Below are 19,685 nucleotides of genomic sequence, written 5' to 3'. Positions count from 1 at the left end.
TTCTGTCCCTGCAAGGAAGTGACCAGTTTTAGAGCACACACTGTATGACTCCAGCTGATCTGACAGTTTATGAACTTGTGTTGCTTTAATTACTTTTTATATAAAATAATCACAGTAATCCGGGTTTCTTGTCTCCTATATTTGACATTGCTTTTCATAAAAGGTTTTAAGTGTTGACAGTTTAGATGCCATGCTCAGTTCTGTAAAAGGACTTCATTTGGTTAGATTGAAAACAAAAACTTCTGAGGCCCTTGAAGATGGCAACCAATAATCCTGTAAGTAGGGTTCTTTTTAGCACTTCATTTTAAAGCCTCGTGGTTCTTAGTTTGCTTTGGTATGAAGATCTGTTGAAAGGATATCCAACATGAAGTATCTTTCCAGGTATGAGAAATACCAAATTCTTTTGACAGCATAACTTAAGTGGCTGACTTCTTCTGTAATATGTAAAACCGTCTTTTTTTTAGGAATATGCTTTGACTTAAAACTGCTAGTACACCATAAAATATTTGAGATTGGATCATCTGTTTCTTATGACCCAAGTTTGGGCTTTGTTTCTAATTACAGAAATCATGTCACTGTAAGAATTTTTCTCTTTCTCTCCTTTTTTCCTCTGCTTTGCATACCTAACAGTTACAGAATTCTTATTTTGTGTCTCCCACAAAATTGAATCAAGTAGAACTTAACTTTTAAAGTAATCTGATCTGAACCAAAATTTATGGAAAGCAGAAAGGGAATGCTTTTCTTAGCTGGGACAATGTAAACTTATTACTGCAGTATCAAAATCTCATTTTCCCCCACCTCCAAATAAAAATACCATGAGATTTTTTAAAAGTGTGTGATGAAGCAATGTGTATTTTAAGCTCGAGCAAGGGGTTAAACACCCTTAGTGTAACTAAAGCTGGCAGGCTGGTCCTCTGTCTTTCTTTTTTAGCGACATTCTTAATTGCTTCTTTAATTTGACGTGTATTTATTTTAAGACCCAGTTTGTTTTCTGTCTAATTGTGAAGTAAATTGTGCCCCAGGGTTTTTAGGCATTTTGTCAATCCTGATCCCTTTATCAAGGAATGAGGTGTTGGATGGGGAGGGATTGTTTTCCCCTGCCAAAGAAAAAGGCTGATGCAACATGAGCAGATGAATTTGGAGGTTAAACACTTGAAATGGTGATACATCTCAAAGGAAAAACATGGCCGTGTCCCTAATAGAGGGCTATCTAAAATTAGGTGCTTAAGTTTGGCCTAATTTTCTGAAGAACAGTGTGTCCTCTTGCTTGCATCAATTGAGGCAAAAGGTAATCTGAGTTTTAAGAAACTCAGTTCACATTTTCTCTAGCTTAACTTTGGGTGTTAATGTTAATCAGTGTCTGTAAATATTTAGTGCCCTGAAACCTCAGAAGAGTGATGCTTTAGACTGGGTAGAGGCAGGGAGTAAAGGGAAGTCCAGATTAAGAACTGTATTTAATAAAGAGTTAATAATATAGATGAGCCATTGTTCTGAAAACTTTTCGGGGGGGGGGGGGAATGATCCTAATTTATATGTCAGATCTCCCTTTTTTGCCAATTTAAAAGCAATTTAAAATTTTGACATATAATGAGAATTAGATCTTCCAAAGTTTGGCTCTATTTTGCAGATGTCTACTTCAGTTTATAATACTTTAAAATTATATGTTAAGACAGCTTTAAAGCATGTTACATCTAGCAGAATCAGCCACCGAGGCTTTACAGATTACGCACCCAAATTTAGGGTTTTTTTTAGTGTTTAAAGGACTGTTTTCTCTAGTATAGTACTAAAACTTGTTAGCAAGTTTTAAACTGAGGAAACTTTAAGTATTGAATGTTTCATAGGTAGGTTTGCTTGGGGGTTTTGGCGGTTTTTTTCATCCTAATTGCCAACGTATTTATTAATTTATAGTTGCAGAGCCTACATCTTGTGCAGTTAATAAGAAAAAGTGGTGCTCTCATTTTACATCTTGATAAAATGAATGAAGGTTTCATCTTGCCCCACGTTATGTTCTGTGTATCATGGAGTAATATTGTAGTGTAGCTTAACAACAGTACTTTATGGGAGACTTTACATCCAGGTTTTTCTCCTTTGTGGAAAGTGCAAGGTAGGCATTTAGCATATGGAAACACTACAGTAAGCCTCAGGAGTGTCTCATTGTATCCAGAAGGGTGGCTGTAGTGTTGCAGAAACTAAAAATCAGAAAAGATGAGGGATTAGGAAAAAATGATTTGTGGGTGCTGAGCAGAAATATGCATGTAAGCAGAGACATATAAAACAATCAGCTGGTGCAGTATACCTGTTCACAGTTGAAAATGTAGCCGATAAGAGAAAACCTTCAGTTAAACTGCCCCCCAAAATCTGTAATTACTCTCCCCTTCTCTGTGAACATAAAGCTAACTTGCCCCATGTGTCTCTGCTGATCCCTTTGCTTACTGAAGAGCAGCAGAGTAGAAATTAGACCGTGGCTCACAGCTGTGCAGCAGTGAAACTTCAGAAGTTCTTGTCACTTTAAAAATGCAAATATAGCACAAACTAGTGCTGTTACTTGTAAAAATGTAAGCATATGGAGATCAGGCACTCTGTACTTCGATAAAGGAGGAGTCCCCATGACTTCTCACCTCTTGAATAACTCCCTTTGTAATCAAAATAGTCTGCAGAGAAAAAGTAGAAAGCCCTCATTCCTTTCTAGTGCTAAAGCCAGAACCAGAAGTAGTTTCACCTGGCTGATTTGGTTTAATTCCATTATTCCTCCTTTGTACCATCTTGATTTAGATCTCCTTTTTTCTCAATTATTCCCCTCAAATGGTCATTATTTTTATATTTCACCTGTATATTTGTAGTTTGTCCTAGCTATGCACTTTCATTTCTTTAGTCTTTCCTTTCTGAATTCCTTGAAATTTCTTGGCTTCTTTATGGTTCTAGAAACTTGAGTGTTTAGTTCACATTAATCTTTAAAAGTCTGAGGAATGAAGCAGAGAGAGTGGAGGAAATTCTAAAATTACTGAAGACAAAAAAATATCTCAGCATCCAGTTCTAAAAGTTGAAATAGCAATGATATGCATGTGTGCTGTAGCAGTTATCCCCTGGTAAGCTTTGCACCTTTGAGGCAGGTTCAAGCCCATAGATTGCAAGACATTTTTCATCAGACACCTTTTCACCCAGGTTAGGAGTTAAGAGGTAGGTCCAATTTCAGTGTTTCTTTAAAGCACTACAGAAAGAGATTTTGGTATCTATGTGTCTTTGATACTTCAGCTTAGAAGAGAAGATATTGCGCTATACAACATTATTTGTTAAAAATGGCTTGCTATACGTGGCTGTTAATTTTTAATTATTTACTTTGCTGCAGGAGTGGAACCATCATATCAATGGAGCGACTCACAGCCGACGTTGTCAGCTGCTGCTTGAAATGTATGAATTTGAAGTACAGTAAACATTCTTGTGGCATGAGGGCATGTACAACTAAATAATGGTCAATTATTTTGCACAAAGCAGGTTTGGAAAACATGCTGTGCCTTGTAGGGAGTAAAAACAACTTAAAAGAGTATCTTCAGGACAAAAAAGCGTTCTTGGTTCATAACTTTTGAATCCTACTTATCTATATGTAACATTTTTAAAGAGTTGGATCTTAACGGTTGACAATCTATTGTAATTTTTTACTAGACAATTATACCAACTCCTAAATTCTCGTTGTAAAATGAACTTTGTGCAATTTGTATTATAAATTGGCAGACATGTTACATGTAGTGTAGGAAGTTTCTCATTAAGAATAGCACTTCTATTCTGTCAATAGATACTGCTCATGACTCTTGTCATGGTCCTGTAGTGGGCAGTGTTACCGTGTGTTTTACCTGTGTTAACATGTAAAGGTATAGCTGCTTGTATGAAAATTATTACGTAGGTAGAGGAGATTGTATTTTTTCTTACTGTTTTCTTTTTGTTGTTGTTTCTTTTAAGATATCCAGAATGGAATCCTGACAGTGACTCAGGACATGGAATGTAAGTAGTAATGATTTTTGAAGTATTAGTAATATTTTTATTTGAAGCGGAGGACATTCTTAACATCTTATGTGAAACAAAACACCTCCTTTTCTTCAAATGGATACCTCCCTTTGTTTTCTATTAGCTGAAGAGCAGCAGTAAAAATAGCTAAAGTTGACTTCTCCTTAGATGTTCTGCAGAAATTAGGGTTTTTTTGAGAATGAAAGCTTTGCAGTTTTTTGGTTTAAAATTAAGGTGTGTTTTCCCCTCTTTCTAGGGGTGATCCCTTTATGTTGCAGCAATCCACAAACCCTGCACCAGGAATTCTGGGACCACCACCACCTCCGTTTCACCTTGGAGGACCTCCTGTTGGGCCAAGAGGTAACATCAACAGGCACCTACTTTTGAAAGTTTTAAGTTCCTGATTTTTTTTCCCCCCCCTTATTTTGTTTTAATTTGTTACCAGTGTTTTAGAACAACAAAACAAAACACTCACTTTTCTAAGTGGTGGAACTTAAATATTTTAGTCCCTCCCTAGCCAAAGACTGGTGCTCAGATCCCACACTTTCACCTTTCTACCATCTGCTAAGTACAAGTCACATTATTATGGCTGGGTTTTAACTGTGTTTGATTAATCCACACATTTTGGACTTGTATTTTTTCCTGTCTATAATTTTTTTGTATCTGTCTTCTTATTAGCTACATGTTGGTGGGGTTTTTTTGGTGAAACTTGATAGAATTCAGTGTCCTAAGTGTTTTTCCCCCTTAATTTCAAATGAATTTGACAAATAGATTTGAATAGCAAGTGAGAAATGGGAAGATAGATGATGCAAGCCTCTTCACAGGAAGGCAGGCTAAGAATCAGGTTCTTGTCTGAAGTTGTTACTTTCTACCTTTTAAATAGTTCAAGTGACTAAAAGAGCAAAACTAATTCATTTACCTATGTATCCTGACAGAGTACAAGTATTTCAGACACTTTAAAGGAATTTTTAGATTATAGGTGCATTCATACTTAATTTCATTAAAATAACACTGTTAATTTTTCAAAACATCTCAAACTTGACTTTGAGCCTAACTAACTGAAAGGCTTTTTTCAGGTGTTTCCTAGTAAAATGGGCATTATGATAGAATTTGTACTGGTTTAGAACCAAAACTAGGAGTCTTTTTCTGCACCTAAAAACCTCAATAGTGAAAAGTGTATCCTTCTTGGAGATCTCACAGCTTTTGTGTACAGAGACATTTTGCTATGGCAAATCTTACTCTAAAACAGGAGATATTTTTTTCAATGGGCTTTACTTACTCTCTGCTATTTCTGCACATCAGTAAATGCAGCTCTTTCTCTAATGTTAAACTGAACAGAATGACCAGGAAGGAGGATGTCAAGTTACAAGAGCTCTGAAATAAACAAATTATCAGCCTTTTCAGACTGTAAGGAAATAATTAGTTTTTGAAACTTGATGTCATTCTGGTTTCTTAAGAACTTGTGAAGAGATGTGTTAATACAATACTAGTCTTGCAGGTTGAACTAAGCTTGCTCCTTCTTTTAATTTCTTAAAGGAGCTGGAAATGGAAATATGCAAGGACCAAGACACATGCAAAAGGGCAGAGTGGTTAGTATTAAAAATTTGTTGTTTTTTTTAAAAAAACCACAATTTTATGTTATACTTTTTGTTTGCTTTCATAAGATTTTTTTGGTTGTTGTTTTTAAATGAATGGATTGTCTTTAAAAGTGAGATTTTTAGGATTTATTTGTGTGGAAATACTGAAGCTTTGGAATATGATTGGGGTTTTGTTGTGCCAAGTACTCTACAAAATATTTGTTCCAAAACTGTACAAACCCTATTTAAACATTCTCTTCTGATGAAGCTGTGGGACATGAACATACAAGAAAGGCAACTTTGGCATGGCAGGCATCTTCCTCTGTGGAAATCCCTGGAGGTTCTGTGCCTTTTCTATATGCATCTTGCTTTGGTTACTGCTTGAAGATTTAAAAATTTAAAAAACAAAAAAACACAAAAAAAACCCCAAGTAGAGCTGAGCCTTGACAGACTTTCTGTTTAGGTCAGCTGATACACATTTTTTTTTTTCATGTTTATGCATGCTTTGTCTTCAACAGGAAACAAGCAGAGTTGTTCACATCATGGATTTCCAGAGGGGAAAGAACTTGAGATATCAGCTGCTTCAGCTTGTTGAACCATTTGGAATAATTACAAATCACCTGATTCTAAACAAAATCAATGAGGTAAGATTAGGCCTTTTAGTACTGCTGTGGGTGCTGTTTGGTGTCTTTAGTATGCTTACTGTCTGAGCTTAATTTTTGTAAAAGGACTTACTCAGCTACCAAGCAAGATGGCACACGTGTCACCAAGGTCACGTGTGAAAGGAAGAGTGACCGCTATGTTTCTTTGCAGAAATGCTGTAGTACTGCATTTTAACTTAAATATTGCTAAAAAAAATCCTTCCTGTTTGTTGTTCACAGCTTTCTCAAAAATACACTGTGCTTGCAAATTCTGTTCTTGTTCTAATACTCTCTGAAAACTTACTTGGTCTTAGTTTGTATCATACAGTGTGTTGTATTTTGGAGTGTGGAAAAGCTGATACCATAGAAGAGAAAAAGCAGGAAGCAATTGAATGTTCTGAATCCAAATCTAGGTGGAATGTAAACAAACTAAATAGTTCTGTTTGTGCACCTAAATAAAGTATGTGAAATTCATGTGAAGTTTTGCAGGTCAGTTAATGTTGTAACCAAAAGGCAATTTTCATTTTTGATGCAGCTGTTTTTACAGGAAAGCAAGGAGGAGCTTGAGATTTTAAACAAAAATACTAATTCTTGAAGGAATAGTGCTTAATTTGTTTTTATATGACTTCAGGCATTTATCGAAATGTCGACCACGGAAGATGCTCAGGCTGCAGTAGAATACTATTCAACAACACCTGCACTAGTGTTTGGTAAACCAGTCAGAGTCCACTTGTCACAGAAATACAAAAGAATAAAGGTAAAACACTTCTGCTTTTTTAACACTGCCTGATTTTAATCTAGGGCAGTCAGTGTTGTGAGGCCATTGCATTTAAGTTATTCTTAGTTTATGTACTTCTCAGCTGTATCAACTTAATCAAGGGACAGTCATCCATGTATATTTTATGTAGTGTCTACTTTAAAAAATTTCATTCCCACTTAATTTTAGAAACCCGAGGGTAAACCTGACCAAAAAACTGAGCCGCCAAAACCAGAACTTGGTCGTGTGATTCACCTCAGCAATTTACCTCATTCGGGATACTCTGACAACGCAGTACTCAAACTGGCTGAACCGTATGGAAAAATTAAGAACTACATACTCATGAGAATGAAAAGCCAGGTAACTGACCATAGGAACATATATGTGTGAAAATTTGAAACTAAGTTTTTTTAACTGTGAAGAAATGACGTGTCTTTAACTGGTGTATGTGTCGACTTTCTGTTCTAGCATAGATATGGAAATTATTAGAGGCCTATGTAGGTGGTGTTTTGGTATCTAGCATACTGCAAAATGTTACTGTAATGTGAGCTGCTTTAAAAAAAAGAAAGAATAGGCCTCAGCTGTGAAGAACATATATTTAGCATTGAGGCTTAATTTTTTGTTATGCAGATTTCTAGGAGTCTTGGAACTTTTTTTTAAGGCTGAAAAAATACTACCTATGGAACATTAACAAATGTATTCCACTATTACACATTTCTTTCATTTACCCTTTGTTTTTCATTCTTTAAAATGAAACAAAAGCAGTCCTGCTGTGGTGCTCTAACTTAAAAAAAAAAGTTTGAAGATAATGCATGCATGTGTATCGTAAAAGGCTTTGGATGTGCATGTACATGGTTCCTATAAATATGGTTCCTATAAACCTAAAAAGCGGTTTAAAGTATTTAGTTCTAAATTTTTTTTCAACTTTGCTGTCCCAGTTTGTTGCTCCCTTGAGTTAAATAGGAAATTCCAGCACTTTTTCAGAGAGATGAATGCCTGAATCCTGTAATGGCACACTTGTGGTGTGAAAAATTACTTGAATCTATGGTATGACCCCTAGGAAGTCCTCCCTGACCTTATTTCACTAGAAAATAAAATCCCTTGCTGTCTAAGCTGGATGCAGAAACAGCTTTCTTCTGTCTGCCAATGATACTCTAGCCCAGATGTGTTTTTAAAAGCTTTTTCAGCAAACTTGTGTGTCATAGGCTTGTTTCTTGGAGGAACACCTCACAAAGCAGGGCTTATAGACCAGCAGTTGCTGCCTTTCTGTTTCAGGCTTCTCTCGAAAAATAAAAATAAAATACTGGGGTAGTTTCTTAGCTACCCTGGAATTCCCAGATACTAAAGCACCAAATGAATGTGTTTCATTGTCCAGATGCTTTTTATTTGGAAACATATTTTATTTTATGGTGACCTTTTTTTGCAGGTTATTTAAATGCCTTTTGTTTAATTTCAGAACTTTCTATGTGACAGATATTACTGAATTGAATAGCTTGGATATATAGAGCACTTAGGTAAATTCTAAGATGTACGGCTAGTTTGAAGATAGCTGAATATAGCTGAATCTCATAATTTTGTTTCAGCATTTGGAAACGCTGTGTTTTAAGTTAAATAGCTTTGCCTGCAAAAGTGTTGTGTATTTCATAGTCGGTTTTAATGTGTGTTTTAATCTTTTCAGGCTTTCATTGAGATGGAGACCAGAGAAGATGCTTTAGCTATGGTTGAGCATTGTGCCAACAAAGCGCTTTGGTTCCAAGGCAGATGTGTGAAAGTGGATTTATCTGAAAAATACAAGAAACTGGTGTTAAGGGTAAGTAGTGGTTTTAGTTTTTTAATTGTAGTTGAAGGTGTAAAGTGAAGTAGAAGACAGTTATCACTCACTGAATATTCAGTGCCACATGTAAAATGGAAGGATTCGCTTTAGTATTTTCTGGCTACTTAAGTGCAGTTACTTAGCATGAGTGTGGTGTTATGAGGCCTAGAACAAAGTAATAGGATTTTCCTTTCGGATTAAACAAAAACCAAACAACTAGAATTCAGATTTTAGAGTAATTGGTGTAGATTTTAATTAAAATGTCTCCATTTAGAACGTTCTGTAATGTGGGTTCTTTTGTTCTCACGCTCCTCTAAAAATGATCAGTGAGTAAAATCAAGCTGAGTGGCAGAACTCTGTACTCGTACATTGTATGCTTATTTCTTGGCTTTTCACAGCTGCTGGTTGGTTTGTCCATTTTGTTGTACATGTACTCTTGTGTACAGAAAAAAAGACAAAATGTTGTTAGGGACTCTATTTTGAACTATGAAGTGTTACAACACAATGCATTTCCTGTATTGCATGCTGTCCAAAACCTTTTTTCTTTAGCACCAGAAAGCTTTTTCATCCCTGTTGTGGACACTAACTCCAACTACCTAGATAGCTAGACTGTGTTACGATCTAATTTGTAAGAATAAGCTTTGTCAAAACTTACTTTGTAACTGCATATTTGCAGGGTTGGATGATAGCTGCTTTTTTTTTTTTTTGACATAACAGCAGGCTACTCTTGCAATTACAAGACTTTGTCCATCAGACTAGGACACTAGGTAGAAAAGCAGGAGAAATCTGAACTATCAAGCTGTCTCATAAAAACATAAGCTTTCTATTGTGGAATATGAAGAAATCTTACTATTGCACATGATCATGCACCAAAAATGAACACTTCCTGGCAAATTCAAATATTTAACCAATGCATTGAATAGTTTTCCATGTTACTGCCACACAAGTGGAATTCCCTGTTCAGTAACTCATAAATACGTGAAGCATTGTGAGTCTGCTAAAGCAGTCTGTGTAGCCCACCACTAATGATAGGGAGAAGGGTATAGATTAAGACTGATCTGTGCCATTGCCTGCACCACACTGTATCAGTTCATAAACAAAAGGGGAATTGTATATGATTTTTCTGGAGGAGGATATCCCATTTGTTTTGTATTTAATAACTGATAATTACTGTGAATAAAGACATGGCATTTCTAGGTTGGTAATGTCCTGTCTAACTTAATAGCATTTTATTAATTGGTTGGTGGGTGGGCATGGTGAAGAGTACCTGTGGATTTACATAATTGGAAGCACTTGGCTAGATTCTGCTGTCTGGTCTGAATTAATGCTGCAACAGTTGTATAAATGATACTCTACTGTGACTTACAATGCTTTTTAATTTTATTTTAGATTCCAAACAAAGGAGTTGAACTGCTGAAAAAGGATAAAACTAGGTAATCTCCTATTGTTAAAGCATAATGTTCTTTTAAAAAAAATATGAAAATACCTTATCCAGAGTATAGAATTAGACAAAAGAAGTCAGGCAAGCTCTGAGATCAAATTGTTGTTTGCTGTGCCCTGAGATTAACTGTTTCTAATATGCTACCTACCCTCTTCCTCTAATGATGGAGATTTCACAGCCTCTTCAGGCTCCTCAGGAAATCTTTTCCAGTCCTTAATTAGCCTTACCTTCCTGCAATTTAAACCCATGAACACTTGTCCTGTCTTGTAAGGACACTTCCTCCTTGCAGCAGCCTTTTGCATATTTGAAGAATGGTATCCTTCAAGGTTCCTCAACCTTCCATTTTCTGGACTAAAACACAATCTTTTTTAGACTTGTCTAGAAAAATACAACCTACCTTTTTTAGTCATTTCTGGGCTCTCTTCAGGTTTACAAGCAAGTATTCTTTGCTCTTTACAGAAAGAGAACATACTCTCCAGACAGCAAAGATTCTCCAAGTGATAAGAAGTCTAAACCAGATGTTACTCAGAAACCTGAAAGTGGCAGTGTAGAAGAAAAAGTGAAAGAGGAGAAACAAGATGATGCTGCTGAGCCATCGGGTGCTAAAAGCAGTGAACAGGCAGACCAAGATGAGCCTAGTTTACTCCTTGAATCTGAAGATGAGCTGCTAGTGGATGAGGAGGAAGCAGCAGCACTGTTAGAAAGTGGCAGCTCAGCAGGAGATGATGCAGATGTTGCCAATTTAGCTGATGTGACTACTGAAGAAAAAAAGGACACAGCTGATGATGTGACCATAAAAACTGAGGGGAATGTTGTGGCCAATCCAGCAACAAAGAAGAAGCTTAAAAAGGTAATCATATAGCAAGGTACCTGAGTGTGGAAAACCCTGTGTAACTTAAATAGCACACCACAGTACACTCTATTTCAGATCTTTTTCTGTGGGCCTTTAAAGCACATGCATGGCACACCTGTCTGAAGAGAAACGGGTGTTAAAGCTCCTGTGAAGAAAATAGAAGATGCCATTGGATGCAACTTGCAAATGGAATCAGTTGTAAATCACTGTTTCTGTTTTGACGGAAACTGTTAACTTGTGGGCTTCTACCCATGTCGCTTCCTGGGGTTTTTCTTGCCTTTCTCTTCAACCCTTTTTTGACTAATACTAAGCAGCCAGGAACTGTTTTCTCCCAAGCAGTTTCTTGTGAGACTGGCTGTAGTTTGAGCACAGAGCAGAACAATGATGTTCAAAAAATTATATATTTGGGACTTGAGGCTAATCTAGACTTGGACAAAATTGTACATACATCTACACTTTATGCTTGGCCAGAAAGGTAGGCGAGTCCATTTGTGGTTAGCCAAGGCCCATTTCCAATTGAGGGGGGGTGGAAATTGGTTTCAAGGTGTCTTCAGTCATAGGCTACTTGCTGTGAATTTCCTTTCTCTCACCAGATGACCCCATACTCTCATGGGTTTTTATGTCCTACCAGCTGCTTTTTAATTATACTTGGTTACGTGGCGTAGCATGCAAAGTTTTAGTAACTTTATTGACTTGGAATATTGTTTTGCAAAAAAGTAAGGCATGTTCCTTATTCTTAATGAATGAAGTGTGCATGGTTTTCAATTTTGGGGGATCCTTCTATCAGGAAGCTAGTTACATGGTGTTGGGACTAATACTGCCAATACAAATGGCAGTGATTATTTCTTATTATGTGGGTATTTGTTATGATAAACTGCCTCAAAACCCAGACTTGCTTCCTTGAAGACCTACATTCTTAGAGCACAGCTGTACAGCCGATGCTGTTTCAGTACTACTCCCTATCAGCAGGAACGTTTCAAAAACATCAGAATTCAGACAGATCTGCTGTCTTTTAATGAAGCTGGATTTTAAGAAAACTCCAGTTTTGGTGTGTTTTCGGTTGGTTTTTTGTTTGTTTTTTGTTTTGGTTTTGTTTTTTTTTTTTTTAATGTGGAAGCTCCAAGCTTTCCACTGGTTGAAAAAGTGCTTAATTTTTTTTTTTTATGAACTTTCATACTATTAGTGGGCACAGAATTATTCTGGTAAGGTTTTGCCTTTTATGCAGGCATGAATTTGAGGATCTTGTGGGACTGTCTCGAATAGAAACAAAACTTGGGCATTCCAAAATTACTTCCACTTAAAATACTCATGTTAGAAGGACTTTCAAAGTAAGAATATAGCAAAAAGATACTGAAATTCTCAAGTTGAAGATCACATGTTCATATGATAAAACAGTGGACCCTCATGATGCAAAAAAAAAAAAAAAATTCTGAAATTGAACTCTTGATTCTGGGACAGTGGAGTATATTTAAAAAGGGCTGGTTACACTTCTGCATGCTTGAGTAACATATTGAATGAGTGAGGTAGGTCTTGAAGGAAGAATTTAAGCACTTTTCCGGGGAATTTGGAGAAGATATTTCTCTTCTGAAACTTAAGACAGTTTGAGGGAAACATTTAAGAATAAGCTGACATGAGGAAAACATTTTTTCAACAGCGATACGTGGGTGGCTTTCCGCGAAGCATGGAAGGCTTTGTCACTCTAGATGAGGTTGGTGATGAAGAAGACTCGGATCATCAAAAACTCCGCAAGTCAGGTTTGGCAGTAAAATCTGCTGGCAAAAATGACGATAGTTTGGCAGAAATCAAGGTAGACAAGATTGAGGAGCCAGAGCAGGAAAATGAAACATTAGAAAATGGAACCAAACCTGAAGATAGTTCGAAGGCTGAAGCTGTTGAAGCTTCTGATACCACAACAGCACAAGATACCGAGAAAAATGCCCATGAAAATACAGACACCCAGGATGAACAGGAAACGAAGAATGTCCAAGAGAAACCTCTTGTTCCAGATGAATTTAGGATTGGGCCATACCAGCCAAACATTCCTGTTGGTAAGGCTGTTTCCATTTCTTTTCAAATATGTCTCTATGCATTGCAGTAGCATTTCTCATTTCGTTTGACTTTTATTTCTGGCAACGCATTGCCTCTGAGCCTTTCATTTTAGGGCTTCCCACTCTTCTCCCCTTCTTCACTCCTCCCCTAACCCTAGTATTTTCTTTTTTTCCCTTATTTTCATGCAGTTCTCCATAACACTTTCCTTAGGCAGAAGTTAAATTGGAAGAGGTATATTTTAGTAACACAAATTCCATTAATAGCACAAAGCACAATAGTGGTTAATAGTTCAGATTCATACTAAATACTCAGAAACTGATGACAAAACGTTGTTAGTTCTTTTGAAAGAACCGATAAAATGGACCCTTAATCTGAAAGGTTGCTTTTAAATTTAAAAAAAAAAAAAAGCCTGCACATATTTAGTTATTACTAGGCCCCGGCTTGACTAAACTAAACCAAGGACTTTTAAAGATAAAGCAGCTTTTAATGTAAAGTGAATTATGGTTTTAAGATTTAGCTGAAATGACATATGACATTAAAAGAAATGATGTAGAGTAGATCTCTTAGTTTATTTTGTGGTGTTTACTTCTCTAGGTGTGAATTATGTGGTACCCAAAACAGGGTTTTATTGCAAATTGTGTTCCCTGTTCTACACAAATGAAGATGTTGCAAAAAAGACCCATTGCAGCAGCCTTCCTCATTATCAAAAGTTGAAGGTAAGGCAAAAACTTGTTCATTTTAAATGGCGTGATTCTTTCCTGGGGAATAGATCTGAACGAGACTGGACTGAGGAAAAAAAAAGCACTCAGGCAGTGGAAATTGGCTTATTCTATAACTTTTAACTCAAGCTAGACCTCTCCAAAACTTTATCTTGTGAAAATAATACTCAGGATACACATTTTAGAGATGGGCTTCAGCATTTTTTTTGTAAACTTGGATTAAAGAGGACATTCAGATTGGAGTAAAGGCCAGGCTTAGTAGTGGTGCAGAGTAAATACAGATGACTCAAATCCCTTCCAGTTGTCCCTTTGAGAGTGTTTTTAACCGGTCAACAGAGCTTAAGCTGAAGTTTTTATATATTAAAAAAAAAAAAATCTATATTTGCAACTTCTGATTTTGTGAGCATGTTTTACAATTTCTAATTGGATTAGGTATCACATGATTGCATGGCATGAATGATAATGCTGCTGCTGTATCTTTGTGTACTGTGAGCTGCTTTTAAATGTCACCTCTGAGGAAGGGAAATCCTAAACAAAATTCTAATAGTAATGTAGCGTTCACATAAATTGATTTCATACCAGTTGATTATTGAGCTGAAAACAAACCCTGGGGGTTCCATAGAAAAGAAGGTGGCATCTCAGACTCAAAACGTTTGCTTTCTCCCTTGCAATAATAGGGAACCCTCAACAAATACAGGGCCCTGGAAGGCAGATGGCACAATTAAATGTCACGAAGCAAACAACATCATTGAGGAGTAGATCAGAAAATCAATTACCATGCAGAATCTTGTAGTGAGAAAAACCCACCTCATCCATCACCCATAGCTTTTTTTTTTTTTTTTTCCATTGAGGTACCTGATTATGGGACTTTAAAGACCTGATGTAAAAGGGGAAGTGGGGGAAATAATCCCAGTTTATTAACTTTATCACTTACTTAAATGAAACATGATTTGATTTGCTTTTTCCATGGCACAAATGACTAGCGAGCTGCTGTTGAATGACTTTCTAAAACCACACCAATGTTACAATTGGGGAAGAAGAGGGGGGAATGCAGCTTTTGTTTGAAAATGGCAAGGCACTTCTCTAGCTGGGAGTCTCGTTCACTTTGAGAGCAATAAGAGTAAATAAATAGATGAATTGATATTGCTGCCAAATGTCATCGAAGTGGTAACAAATTCCTCAAATTTCCAAAATAACCCTTCTCTAGGGAGGGGAGATGTTTTATCCCTGGTTTTATAGATGGCAAATTCCAACCAGGTGAGTGGCACGATCGCTGTCACAAGTCCATGACAAAATGGAAAGTAATTCTCTTGGCTTGCCAGCCTATTAGGAAGGCATTAACAGTAGGGCCAGGTAAATGCTTGCAGAGGCTGCCATTTGGTGTTTACTGGTGGCAAGCTGTATGTTCAGTGACATAATGATAATGTGGTGCTTCAGGAGAGCTCCACTTCAGTATATGGAGAAGTGCCAGTCTTGTTATTTATTACCTTTGCAGTTAATATTCACAGATTTTACAACTTGAAAATTGGATTTATGTTTCTATTATTGATGTTGTGATTGTGAGAAACTCTTTATCCAAAATATGATTGCTTTCTTTCAACAGAAAATTCTGGATAAAATGGCAGAAGACCACAGGCAAAAGAAGGAAGCTTAAAAGGAAGGAAGGATGTAAGGAAAACAGTGGCTTTGTTTTTAATGTTAATCTTTTTTAAAAGCAGTACAAGTAGTAGATGGAAATACTGTATTCTTTTTTTGTTTTAGTGAAATACAGTAGGCATTATAGGTCTGTTCATGTGTTAAATGTTGTAGCAAAAAAGCATATGCAGTTAAGTTAATGACAAAAATTTGTTCTTGATGTGAGAATGGCAACAAGTTTTCGTTTTGACACTTCAAGCTATTAAAGAAAAAATCCTGCACCCTTGTGGAAAGCTCATCTACGGGAAGAAAACTTCACTGAAGTGAAATTTACTACTTTCAAGGTTCAGAAATTGTCTTTCAATTCCATTCTCAATAAAAAATAAAAAGTAACACTGTATTTTTATTTTATCTAGAACATTCCATATTTCAGTCTGAGCCTAGCAGATATTTAATTTCGAGTGTAAGGCTGTCATTGCATTTCACTTTTGAGAAGGCTTTAAATGTAAGTTGCATTTTTAAATGTTGAATTGCAGTTTCTTTTAATGTCATTGCTGTTATATAGCAAATAGGAAAACTAGTGATTAGTCAGCTTTACAACTTTGTGATTTTTTTTTCTAAGCTCTTGATGATAGACTTTCCTATTCAGCTATTCCGTGTATTTTTAGTGAAAAGTAAATGCCCATTCTCCTCTGACCAGTATTATTTCCTTGAGCTCTTCCTGCTTTTACTTGAATCTTGTAGCTGTCATACATCTCTAGTATATTCAAAAGCAGCGTTTGAGTCCTGAAATGTAAAAAGGTATCTTTATATTCTTCACATGTAATTTTTTCATACCTGCATTTTAAAACAGTTTTTGTTAAAATCTGGTTTCGTCAAGAATCTTTAGAACTGTGCTCTTTATGTACCTGCACATGTGATATGTGAACAGGAATTTGCATGTGTAACCTGTGTTTATCTGTAGTTTTTGTTATTTACTGCTTATTTGTGAATTCAGGTTACTAAAGTGATTTACCAATAAACAAAGCTAGGCAACAGTAATTTGTTATAGATGTTTGGCATGTTAACCAATGTGTCTACTGAACTCTTTACTCCTGTGTTCATGATACCACACTGAAACTCTAGCTGTCTTTTTAAAATTTGCATGTTTTAACACCTGTGATTTAGCACCTTACTGCATAACTTCTTTCTCTTTCCTAAAACCTCTTTCGTTTCCAAACAAATTAAAATACCACTTGTTAAAACACTGGTAGGTATATTCTGCTGACAGTTTTATTTCTTGAGTTTTATGGTATTTTCATCAAGGCTTAAGTTCAAGGCACATCATCACGTTTGTGTGGGTAAAAATGACTAGGGACAACTCTTTCAACCTGAGCCTCTTGGCCAACAGGGAGGCTTCGGTGCTAAGAAGGGTTTTCAAATGTAGAAGGCTGAGTCTTGATGAATTTAATTTACTTAAGCAAATACATTTAGCAGACACAAGATGGTGTGTTTTGGGGAAGTAAAGTCTTGATACCTTGTCTTTCCAGTTGTAAGTTTCTGCTGTTGCATCCTCACAAAAAGGGGAGGTGTGTGATCCCTTTTGTGCAAGAATTAAGTGTAACTTCAATATCTCCTACTGTGATAGTAGCAGTTTCTCTGGGGACTGTCTGTATAGAGAGTGGTGAAATGCTAATAACCAGCTAAAGGTGCAGACCCAAATGACAAAATTTTATCATGCAGCAACTCATTCTTGCACTGTTACTGCTTTCTACGTGGCACTCATTACTATGCAAAATTTTGTTTGAGTTTGCATGAAATCAATTAAATGTAATGCAGTGATACAGTCTTAAAACTACTCTACAGCTTTCCTAGGCCCCTGAAAGAAAGCACAAGTAGCAGCAGCCCTGCAGTCAGTTCTATTTTGATGAAGTCACAAGGATGTACTTGGACCCCTGCTTGCTTATGATGACATTTGTCATTCATCTGTCTCCAAGAGGCTGCTGAGTTCATCAGCCAAGTGGAGGACCTGACTTCAAAGCGGTCATTTGATGTTTGGCAGTCATCCCCTGTCTCTCTAAAGATGGTAGATAGAGACCTTCAAAATAAATTCTTACCTCCCCCAAGCATTTTAAGTTTCCTTACAACATGGCAGTCAAGATTAATGTATTGAAATATTACAGCTCTATGTGTTTTATTTTTAAAGTAGCCTTTCCTTAGCTATTACCTGCATCTTAAATAGCTGTGCAGTTCAGTGGTCTTGCACCTAGTGTGCTCGGTCTGTTGCAAATGCTAACCTGTGTAACTGGTGGGAATTAAACTGTGGGAGGATGTTGCATCATGTTTAGTGTCTAAATGTAAAGAATTCCCAGGCATAAAGTAACTGTGGCATAGTCCAGCTTCAGAGTCAGAAAATCCCTTGCTCCCATCAACTCTTGTTTCTAGTATCAGTGGATGTTAGGTGTCTAATGCATGTACTTTCAAAACCTTGGTGAGCTGTATGTAAATCTTTGCACCTGCACATGTGCAACATGATGCTTCTATACATTGGAAAGTAAGTCAAACCTAACTTGCTTCTGCAGAACATCTTCTGTTTACGCAAAGGACAGAGAGAGAATACATGCCTTGCAACAGTTTCTGATGAAGGCATCAGAGTAACTTGATCTTGAGGACAGATGCCAGGAACACACTTTGGTGGCAATTGATATGTGGTGTTGCCATGGGCTGCTTACTCTTTGGAAATAACTGTATCTGCACTGTAAGGGGGTGAGGGGAAATCACACAAAGCATGAGACTTGAGTGAAATATTGAACAGGCTCTGCAATTTAGATGCCAGCTTTCATACATGAATTTCAGCTCAGAAGAGTAACCCTGGAGCCTGTTGCCTCTTTGCCATGTGTGTAGTTCAGCAGAGGTGCAATAAGGCACTAGGCTTGCCGAACACTGGGGGAAATAAGTAGAAAGAGAAGCCTCCATTATAGATAAGAAAACCACATGTTGTGCTGAATTTACTAAAATAAGAGGTGGAAATAAGAGCAGTAAGAGCATAGTAATTTTGATTTTTTTTTTTTTTTAAAGAATGATCCTTACAGGGGTATTTTGAGGTTGTACTTTGCTAGAAGGTAAGCATTTAGTGAGCATGTGACAGGCCCTAGAGAAAGCACTTAGGCCCTGGACATAAGTCAGTAATGGTGACTAATAAAATCAGTATAAGTAGCTTGATTTAAGGGAGAATATGTCCCTGGAAAATCAGAAAACCAAGACTTTCTGTAGAGTTGGCTAACCCTTACTAAAATTTAGGAGGAAGGCAGTAAAGGGGCTGAGCAGAGAAATGTTAATGAAATTGTTACCCTCAGATAGCCCCTTTCCTGCTCACAAGCTGCCTACATGAGTGTTTTGATAGCACAGGAGACTTTGCAGCCTAACAGGTGGTGTAATACAAAGAGCTACGCTGGGCAAGTTGGTCTGTATGTTGCTAGCTCACTAACTGTTCTTGAGCCTGAAAAACCCTGTCACATATGGTGACTCTTCAACCACTAATGGATTTTGGTGTTATCCAAGATTACTTATTTCTGTGCAACTTAGACCTCAGTAACGCACACTTTTGGGCTTTGCAGTTGCACATAAAAAACGTTTTTCTGCCATATGTCTCCCAGCTTGCCCTTGGGGCAGATTTCCTGCTTTTTGTGGTGGTTAGCTTGCGAGTCTGCCTGTTTTGACTCCACATCAAGTCGGACTGTGTTCATCTGTGGCTTGGATGGAACAAAGGGGCTTTTAACTCTTGTCAGTGTCTAGTTCCTTTGGTTTTTAGGAGATTGTGAAGATCAGAGGACTAGAAAAGCTTGTACCTAGGCAGAGTAGTGGAGAGGACGGGTAAATGCAGTGAGGAGCACAGCATGGCTCTGATCGTTGCTAAAACCTCTGTGCACTGTTTTTAGCAGGTGGTGTCTGAAGGAGAGAGTCAGTTCCACCTCACTTTTAAGAAAAAGGGGGGCGGGAATCAAAGGAAAATAAAAAAATTGCTTTTTCGACCCATTTTGTAAATAGGGTTGAAGTCCGGGCACTTACCGTAGGTCCCAGAAAAGAGCATTCATTTGCGTTGCCTAATACAAAGCCTTAAAAATGCACGAGTCTAGTGCGGAAACATTTGTTTTGTAAACGGGCGTGTTTTTCAGAAAGTATTAAATTTCTTTTTCCTCCGTGAAGCCCAGGGCTCAGTGGT

General features: G+C 37.1%; 1 protein-coding gene across 9 annotated transcripts in view; it reads left to right on the top strand.

Annotated features, from left to right (window-relative positions):
- The window catches only part of MATR3 (matrin 3), a 28,093-nt gene extending 11,568 nt beyond the window's left edge, over window positions 1-16,525 (top strand). For 8 of the 9 annotated variants that reach the window (XM_029997636.2, XM_029997635.2, XM_029997630.2 and 5 more), the window contains 13 exons: window positions 3,347-3,408; window positions 3,955-3,996; window positions 4,256-4,359; window positions 5,536-5,588; window positions 6,095-6,220; window positions 6,849-6,974; window positions 7,164-7,334; window positions 8,653-8,784; window positions 10,177-10,220; window positions 10,688-11,078; window positions 12,736-13,129; window positions 13,725-13,846; window positions 15,453-16,525. In XM_029997636.2, the coding sequence (XP_029853496.1) occupies window positions 3,347-3,408; window positions 3,955-3,996; window positions 4,256-4,359; window positions 5,536-5,588; window positions 6,095-6,220; window positions 6,849-6,974; window positions 7,164-7,334; window positions 8,653-8,784; window positions 10,177-10,220; window positions 10,688-11,078; window positions 12,736-13,129; window positions 13,725-13,846; window positions 15,453-15,503 (1,818 nt within the window). In that variant the 3' untranslated portion in view covers window positions 15,504-16,525. The remainder of the gene's footprint in view (window positions 1-3,346; window positions 3,409-3,954; window positions 3,997-4,255; window positions 4,360-5,535; window positions 5,589-6,094; window positions 6,221-6,848; window positions 6,975-7,163; window positions 7,335-8,652; window positions 8,785-10,176; window positions 10,221-10,687; window positions 11,079-12,735; window positions 13,130-13,724; window positions 13,847-15,452) is intronic. The other variant, XM_029997634.2, reaches the window with a different exon arrangement.
- Window positions 16,526-19,685: the final 3,160 nt, after the last annotated feature.

Source organism: Aquila chrysaetos, chromosome 22 (assembly GCF_900496995.4).
Source record: "Aquila chrysaetos chrysaetos chromosome 22, bAquChr1.4, whole genome shotgun sequence".
In the NCBI taxonomy this organism is placed as follows: Eukaryota; Metazoa; Chordata; class Aves; order Accipitriformes; family Accipitridae; genus Aquila; species Aquila chrysaetos.
The sequence above is the reverse complement of the archived record's forward strand: the minus strand, read 5'-3'. Positions and strand labels throughout refer to the sequence as shown.